Source organism: Fonticula alba (genome assembly GCF_000388065.1).
Source record: "Fonticula alba strain ATCC 38817 unplaced genomic scaffold supercont2.2, whole genome shotgun sequence".
NCBI lineage: Eukaryota > Rotosphaerida > Fonticulaceae > Fonticula > Fonticula alba.
The window spans coordinates 205659-213278 of record NW_009242972.1 but is presented as its reverse complement, the minus strand read 5'-3'; the positions used below and the strand labels follow the sequence as shown (position 1 = coordinate 213278).

At 62.9% G+C, this 7620-nt stretch overlaps 4 protein-coding genes across 4 annotated transcripts in view; 3 read left to right on the top strand and 1 right to left on the bottom strand.

Moving 5' to 3' along the window:
* The window catches only part of H696_01063 (hypothetical protein), a 7567-nt gene extending 6857 nt beyond the window's left edge, over nt 1–710 (top strand). Inside the window, exon 11 of the mRNA XM_009494949.1 lies at nt 191–710. Within this exon, the coding sequence (XP_009493224.1) occupies nt 191–664 (474 nt within the window). The 3' untranslated portion in view covers nt 665–710. The remainder of the gene's footprint in view (nt 1–190) is intronic.
* A 538-nt stretch (nt 711–1248) lies between these two features.
* Nucleotides 1249–3658, top strand: H696_01062 (hypothetical protein). Its single transcript, XM_009494948.1, has 4 exons — nt 1249–1917; nt 2047–2393; nt 2508–2874; nt 3034–3658. The coding sequence occupies exons 1-4, from the start codon at nt 1396–1398 to the stop codon at nt 3547–3549; spliced, it is 1752 nt and encodes a 583-aa protein (XP_009493223.1). The 5' UTR covers nt 1249–1395; the 3' UTR covers nt 3550–3658.
* A 376-nt stretch (nt 3659–4034) lies between these two features.
* H696_01061 (hypothetical protein) lies at nt 4035–5423 on the top strand. Its single transcript, XM_009494947.1, has 2 exons — nt 4035–4387; nt 4536–5423. Exons 1-2 carry the CDS (start codon nt 4200–4202, stop codon nt 5338–5340), a joined length of 993 nt encoding a protein of 330 aa, XP_009493222.1. The 5' UTR covers nt 4035–4199; the 3' UTR covers nt 5341–5423.
* A 135-nt stretch (nt 5424–5558) lies between these two features.
* Nucleotides 5559–6981, bottom strand: H696_01060 (hypothetical protein; the record flags this gene model as incomplete). The annotated part of the gene is made up of 2 exons (XM_009494946.1): nt 5559–5711; nt 5878–6981. The coding sequence occupies 2 exons, from the start codon at nt 6979–6981 to the stop codon at nt 5559–5561; spliced, it is 1257 nt and encodes a 418-aa protein (XP_009493221.1).
* Nucleotides 6982–7620: the final 639 nt, after the last annotated feature.

Genomic DNA, 7620 nt, shown 5'->3' with positions numbered 1-7620 from the left:
CCTCGGGAATGCGAAGGGGGAGGGAGTCGGGGGGGGGGGGGGGGGGGGGGGGGGCTCATTCCTCCGGCTGTTGCCTCCATGTCCCTGGCTCGCCTCTCGGCTAACAATCCGTACTTCTCTCGGACGCTCTGACGGGGCGCCCTCTCTTTCTCGCCCTCCCTATCTCGCCCTCTCCTTCTTCGGCTCTCAGGGTGACATCAACTCGGCGAAGTCCTCATCGTCGGCCGGATCTGGCTCTGGCACGTCGACCAGTGCGGGCAGCCACACCAAGTCCCCGAGCTCTCAGGGTGCCTCGGTCGGAAACCTGCTTGATCTGGAAGACACCTCGATGGTTATGATGCAGAGCTTCCCCCAGTTTGATATTCAGCCGACCTCGGCATTGGGCGGTCCGGTGCAACAGCAGCAACCCCAGGGCGGTGCCACCGGGTCCCTTTCGCCTGGTGACACGATTGACCTGTCGTCGCCCAACAATGTCTTCAGCATCGACTTTTCGAATTCCCTCCCAGTGGCCGGCACCATCCCGCCTCCGGCCATTGCTCCGGCTCCGGCGCCCGCCGCCCATCTGGATGAGGATCCATTTGCCCAGTTCAACTACATGGGCACCGAGGAGGATGGCCGAGATGCGCTGGATGACCTCGTCGCCTTGGTCCTGCCCCCCGAGTAGCAAGAAGAGCAGCACAGGCCCGAGCCCCCCCCCCCCCCCACCCCCCCCCTGCCGGAGTCGATAGTGGGGCAGGGGGAGAGCGATGGCCTCGTACTACACCCCCTGGACGCCCCCACTCTCCCCTTCGGCCCATTGCCCGGCCATATGGATACATATACTTCCATGAAAATACACACACATTTCTCAAAAAGAGCACGCACGCTCACACGCGCGCCGTGCACGGCGTCCACTCTTGCATCTCTGTTTTGTCCGGGCCCCACGGATTTTTCATCCCTGCCTCCCACGACCACCACTCCCTCCCCCTCCCCCCCTCCTCTGGCACCGGCCGAAGAGTGGATTCACCTCTGGCGGCACTTCCCTTTTGCAAAGCGTCGGGGCACGTGCGTCATTTATCATGTGGCCATCTCTTGAAACTGCCATCCTATGCTGCCAACCGAACCCCGAGACCACAAGGCCCCTCTCTGTCTCTCTTTCCCTCAGGAAACGCCAGTGCCTCTGGACCCCCCCCCCCCCCTCAAAGGGCCTTGTGACAGAAAAGTCGCGCCTCCGCCGTTTTAGTTTCTCCAGCCTCAGACTAAAAAAGCGCCTAGACCCCCCCCCCCTCCATTCCAACCTATCCGCCTCCCGTTCCCTGCCTCGCTCTTGCCCCTACCAATTGCACGCGCGCGCAGCCGCACATACACATACAGCCACACCCACCCGTCCACTTGCCTCTCCTCGCACCCGCAAGGATGTTTTCCTCGGTCCTCGCTACCACTCCGGGCCACCCCCACAGCCAGTCACTGGTTTCGCCGGAGTTTGCGGCTGCGTTGGACCCGAATGCCACGCCGGAGGCGCGGGACATCGCCCGGCGGGCGCGCGGCCGCACCCTGCGCCTTCCGACGGAGGATGCCCGCGTGCGCCGGGCTCTGCGCTTTGCTGGGGAGCCGATCTGCCTCTTCGGCGAGGATGCCTATGACCGGCGCATGCGCCTGCGAGAGTTCCTCTCGGGCCAGCCGGACCCTCGGATTAATGAGGTCCTGGCGGCGGTGGCCGCGCGCTCCGGCGATCAGGATAGCTTGGAGGATGTGGTCACCATCACCAAGGAATTCTTCACCGAAGGGTCCGATCGGTTGAAGGAGGTTCGCACGGCCCTGGTTTCGGTGACCATGGCCCGTGCTCGCGAGCGTCTGGCTCAGGAAAAGGCCGCCAAGCGCCCGGGCGACAGTGTCCGGGCGTCGGCCTCGCGCTGGCGCGCACAACAGCGCGTGAGCGTGCGTCCTCCCTTGTCTCGAGCGCTTTGGTTTCTCCCCTTGTTCGTCGGCCCAGCTCACCTTCCTGACTACGTTCACCCTGGTGCCCCCCCCCCCTCCCCCCTTGATGTGATGCCCTTCAACACCAAGACCATCTATGTGGCCGCATCATCGGCCGCGGCTCCTCGGCCCCTGAGCGCCTGTGCCTTTAGCCCCTGCTCGCGAGTGATCGCGGCCACCGGCTTTGGCGGGCACATCGCTGTCATGGGCACGAGCGATTGTGCGCCGGTTTCCACCCGACAGATCCTGTCGGAAGATGCCATGGATACGGACGATGCCCCGGTCGAGGGCATGACCATCTGGCGAGGGCATCCGGGTGAGCGCGTTAATGACCTTGCCTGGCGGCCACTGGCCCAGGGGGAGCACTATACGTCTGACACCGTGTGTCTGGCCTCGGCCTCTGACGATGGGACTGTTCGACTGTGGTCGGCTGGCAGGTGCGCATACATCGGCCGCATGCCTGTCAAAGCAGCCCCATCAGCCACCGATGTCTCCCATCGCCCTGTCGCTAACCCCTGCTCCGATGGGACTCCGGCTTTCCGCCAAGACAGTGCCGTCGAAGCGGGCACCCTTGCTGGCCACACGCGCCGAGTGACTCGGGCTTCCTGGCATCCGAGTCCGGGCGGTGTCGGTGGATCCCACCTGCTGGCCACCGCCTCTCATGATACCTCTTGGCGCCTGTGGGATGTGAACTATGCCACATCGGCCGGTGGCGACGCCGGGGCCGTGACTGGAGCATCGATCACGGCCACCGGGAAGGAACTCCTCCTGCAGGAGGGCCATGCTCTGGAAGTGCATGATGTCTCCTGGCATCCGGATGGGGCGTTGCTTTGTTCTTCGGGCTTCGATGCCTGGGCCCGGCTATGGGATGTCCGGGCCACCCGTTCGGCGATCATGAATCTGGGAGGCCATTCCGATGTACGTGTCGTCGCCGACCGGCAGGAATTGCTGGGCCTTTGTGTTCGAGACTCCTGACCCTCCCTGCTCACTGTCATGCCGGCCCCACATGCATACATACACATTCACCCTCATATGTGTATGTACACACACACACACACACACATACAACGCTTTCAGCGCCTCACTTCTGGCCGGTTCAGTTTGAATGGTGTGCAGTTGGCCACCGCCAGTCTAGATCACACGATCCGCGTGTGGGATCTCCGCCGCCCGGAGGATCCGATCAGTCGGGTGCAGCTCCCCCGGCCCGGGACTCCGGGGATGTCGCATCTCCGGCGCTTGGACCATGCGAGCCCCTCACTGAAGTCGGCCACGGTGGCGGCACATCCGCGTCCTGTGGCTCGCATTGCCTGGGAGCCTGTTCGCCATTCATTCATTGCTTCGGTCGGACTGGATGGCTGCCTGGCCCTGTGGGGAGCGCCGGATTGGATGGCCCTCCGGGCACCGCCGTCGAGCTCGCTGGCCGATTCTGGCGGTCTGGCCGGGCTTGGCATCAATCTCGGAGATCATGAGGGCCCGGTGGCCGGGGTTGATGTGTCAGCCAATGCCGAGATCATTGCCACTGCCGGGCACGATCGCATCCTGAAGCTTTGGCGCTTCCGTGACGACGAGAAGCCCCGCACTGCTGGACGGTAGGCAAAGGGGACCAGGGTGTCCTCCTCTGACTGTCCTCCCTCCCTCTCGTTTTTTTCTTCTTCTTTTTGCCCCGTCCACACCTGTGGTGCCCTGCCCCCCCCCCCCCCCTTCCTCCTCCTCCTCTCCGTCCTCCCTTGCTCTCGACAACGAGGGCGTAGGGCTGGTCATTTGAGCCTTTGTTACTTTTTTCCTCTCCCCCTCACGACGAGACCCGGGTCCTGAGGGGCACGCGGCAGCATGACAAATACACCCTAACGGGGCAGTTTAGCCAGCGGCCGGGGCGGAGATTGAGGACTGTGCGTTGGCACCATGTCTCTGTCGATCCTGTCGGCATACCGGGCTAGCAAAAATGGACGTGTGTTCCTTTCGCGGTGCCCGCGCGAGAGCCCGGGAAAAAAAATAGGCGGAGCCAAACACGGGCGGCAAGAGGGGGCCAGCTGGGGGAGGGGGGGGACGGGTTGACATGGCCCGGAGGGCGATAAAGTGGAGAAAGGAAGATGACCAGCGGGGTGCTTTCTCGAAAAGCCGCCACAACCCGACCAACAGACTAACCGACGGCAGCAGCCGCTTTCTTTCTGGACCTCCTGTTTTCCCTTGCTCAACCTCTTTCTTCCCTCTCTGCCCCTGCCGATCGCCCCTCATCCTGAACCATGTCCATTCGTGTGGTGACTATCCCCTACCGGGCAGATAACTATGCCTACGCCCTGATCAACACCCTTCGGCGGACAGCTGTTGTGGTGGATGTTGGCGACTCGCGTGCCGCCCTCTCCGCCCTGGAGACTGCCTTTGCCGGGAAGGACTACGCCGTCGAGGGTGTGATGATCACCCACCACCATGGGTACGACCAGCACGCGTGATGGCCGGCATCGGACGTGGAAATGTGCATCCCCTCTCGGCACCTGGACTTCGCTAACATGTACTTTCTCTTTCCCCTCCCTCCCCCTCTGGTCTCCCTCTCTCCCTCTCCTGTTTGTCGCCACCGCAAGTGACCACTGCGCTGGTGTCCGGGACTTTTTGGATTCCTTCGAGGAGTCCCGGCGCCCACCGGTTCTCGGGAATGACCTGCGCATCCCCCATCTGACGCGAACCCTGGGTCATGGGGAGGTGGTGGACTTTGCGCCGGTCGGAGTCCGTGCGCGCGGCATCTTTACTCCCTATCACACGCTGGGCGCCATGACCTTTGCCTTTACTCTGCTGTCGGATGGCGATGCGCCGGACACGGCCACAGAGTTCGATGGTCGGAAGCTTGGCACTGGCTCCGCGGTGCCGGCTGGACATGAGCTTCTCTTTACCGGCGACTCGCTTTTCATCGGCGGATGTGGGCGCATGTTCGAGGGGACTGGCGATCAGTTGCATGCCGCCATGCGCCGTCTCTTCCCGCCCAATGAGTGCCCGATCGCCGAGGAGCGCCGGTGGATCTTCCCCGGCCATGAGTACACCCTGAGCAACTATCGCTTCTCGCGGTCGCTGCCAGTGCGTGAGAAGTTGGAGGCCGAGCATGGGCCATACACCCCCCCGCCGGCTGGCGAGGCCAAGGAGCCCTGGATTCTGGCCATCACATCCGAGGCCCACCATGGCATCACCCAGGCCGAGGAGGCCGCCGCTCGGCGTATCGCCGCCGGAATGACCACCGTGCCCATCAGCGCGTCCGAGGAGCGCGAGACCAATGTCTTTGTGCGTGCCTCGCACGGTATGGACTTCCCCGAGTCCGAGCAGGATGGTCAGCCGGATGCCTTCGCGGCGCAGATCCATCGAGTCACTGCCCTCCGTGGGGCCAAGGACCGCTCTTAAGTCGAGCAGCATGCCAGTTGCCGGGTCAGCGACCTCTCGGTGAGCCTTTCCCCCCTCTCTGTGTCTCTCCCCCCCCCCCCCCCTTCCCCCTCCTGTATTGTCGATGTAAATACTGGAGAAAGTGCCTGCTCAGGGGAGATGCGCCGGGAGAGATTGGGTCTGTCTATTGTGTAGTGTGACATGGAGGGAGGAGGGGAAGCATCCTGCCGTCTGTGGCACTAGCGTGGTCCAGAAAAGTTATTTCCACGCGCACGTTGAATACGCTCATTGATATCACGCTGGTTGGAGAAGGAAAACTGCTCCACCTGCGAGAGCTGGTTCTTACGCCGGGCCGCCTGCGAGATGTATGCACTGGACTGCTTGAAGACGAACTGGTGGCCGAATCGATCAGGCGAGAAGAGGGATAGGCGTGAGCGGAGGGCAAAGGCCGAAAGAACGGAGAGAGAGAGAGAGAGAGGGAGAGGGAGAGGGGTAGAGAGAGAGAGAGAGAGGGAGAGGGAGGGAGAGGGAGAGGAGACAACAAAAGAGGGAACATACGTCGGGGCCATTCTTCTCATCGGGCACCTGATAGGCGCGAATGTCAATTTGCTCGGCGGCCCGGATGGAAATGATCGGTGTGGCCGAGGCAGTAGCATTGGCCGAAGTGTCAGCTCGAGAACCCATCCCTGGAGGGGCGCCAGCAGGCACATCAAGGCTGGTGGCTGCCGTCGCGACAGCGCTCATTGCTTGGTCAATGTAATAATTGTAATACACCGCCATGGAGTAGGCCCGCTGCGCGTCGGACAAAACCACAGGCTGCCCGGTGGTCGGATCGACTCCCAGCTCCGCCTCTGCCTGGGCTAGTTGCCCAGCGGCAAAGGCCAGCGCATGGGGATTTGTCCCGCAGCCATCCAAAAAAGAGGGCGGAACCAGGTCCTCCGATTCAGCCGGGTCTTCGGTCTCCGGCACTTCCTCCACCTCCTCCGGAGGAAGTGAAGACGCCTGATCGACAGCCGGCGGACTGTCCATAACGCTTGACGTGATCGAGGGCTCGGGGCCGGGTACCCGGCGCTTGGTACCGGACACCGGCTCATCCAACGAGAAAAAGGAGAACTCCTCTCCGGCAGGCGAGTCAGGCAGTTGATCGCTCTCCTCATCGGAAACAGCGGCAATCGGAGCAACAGACTCGCGAGCAATCGGAGCCGAGGCAGTGGCCGGGGGGGCAGATCGCGCAGCGGCATGGCCTCGAGCCAGACGCAGGGCCGCGGGCACCGGGCGCGCAGCCTCGGCCTTTGGCTTTGGCAACATGGAAAACAACTGCGAGACCCCGCCGGTGCTGGCGCTCCCGGGATCTCCAAGGCCCAGCCCATCCTCCATCTCGGACTCCCCCTTCATCCGGGACAGAGAGGCCTGGAGCCGACGCCGGCGAGCAGCCTCCTGATCATCGATCTCCTCCTCCTCCTCCTCCGCCTCCTCTGGTGTCTTGGAGGACTTTGTAGCTGCCGGAGGTGGCAGGCTCAGCGCAAGACGCGACCGCTTTCCGGGGGGCGCCGCGACATCCGAAGGCTGTGCGGGGCGCTTGGGAAGTGGGACATCCGAGTCCGAGTCCGAGTCAGAATCACTCGAGGAGTAGCACACCAGCGACAGAGGAACGGCTGACATGTCTCTGTAAGGGGGCGCGAGAGGCGAAGAAGTGAGAGAGGCAGAGAGGAGGAGATGCGGCGGACGACCGATCAATGGCGTTGACGGCGCGGAGAGATGCTGTAAGTAGCGGGTACACACACACACACAACACGGGACGAGGGGAGGACAAAAGAAAATGCTTGAGGAGGGAGAAGGGAGCAGCGGGAAGGGCAATGGAACGGTGGAAACACCTAGGTGGGAAAGTGAAACACGGAGAGGCGAGGGAGGAGGAGCGATGTCTGGAGCCCCACTGGCGGAGGGGCATCAGTGCTGCGCGATCTTTTCAGAGCCACCCGGCGAGCGAAGATGGCCTGACGTCACTGAGTGTCTGTTCTCCACGCCGACCTCTCCTCCCACCCCAAGGGCGGGGGCGGGGCGGGTAGTAGAGCGACAGGAGGGGAGGCTGAAAGGGGCACGACAGAATACCGAGGACTAACTGCCAGTGGAGCGCCCCAGTCCTGGAAGCTGCCTTTGGGTTGGCATCTGTTTGTTATTATTTCCTTCATCCGCCGAAGCCTTTGTGCGCAGTGCGTTGGTTGGGAAGTATGCCGCCCTCCATGGCTGATGCGTTTGCCCAGGAGCAGAGCCGGCCGGGCCGATTGTTGGTTCTTCCGGCAA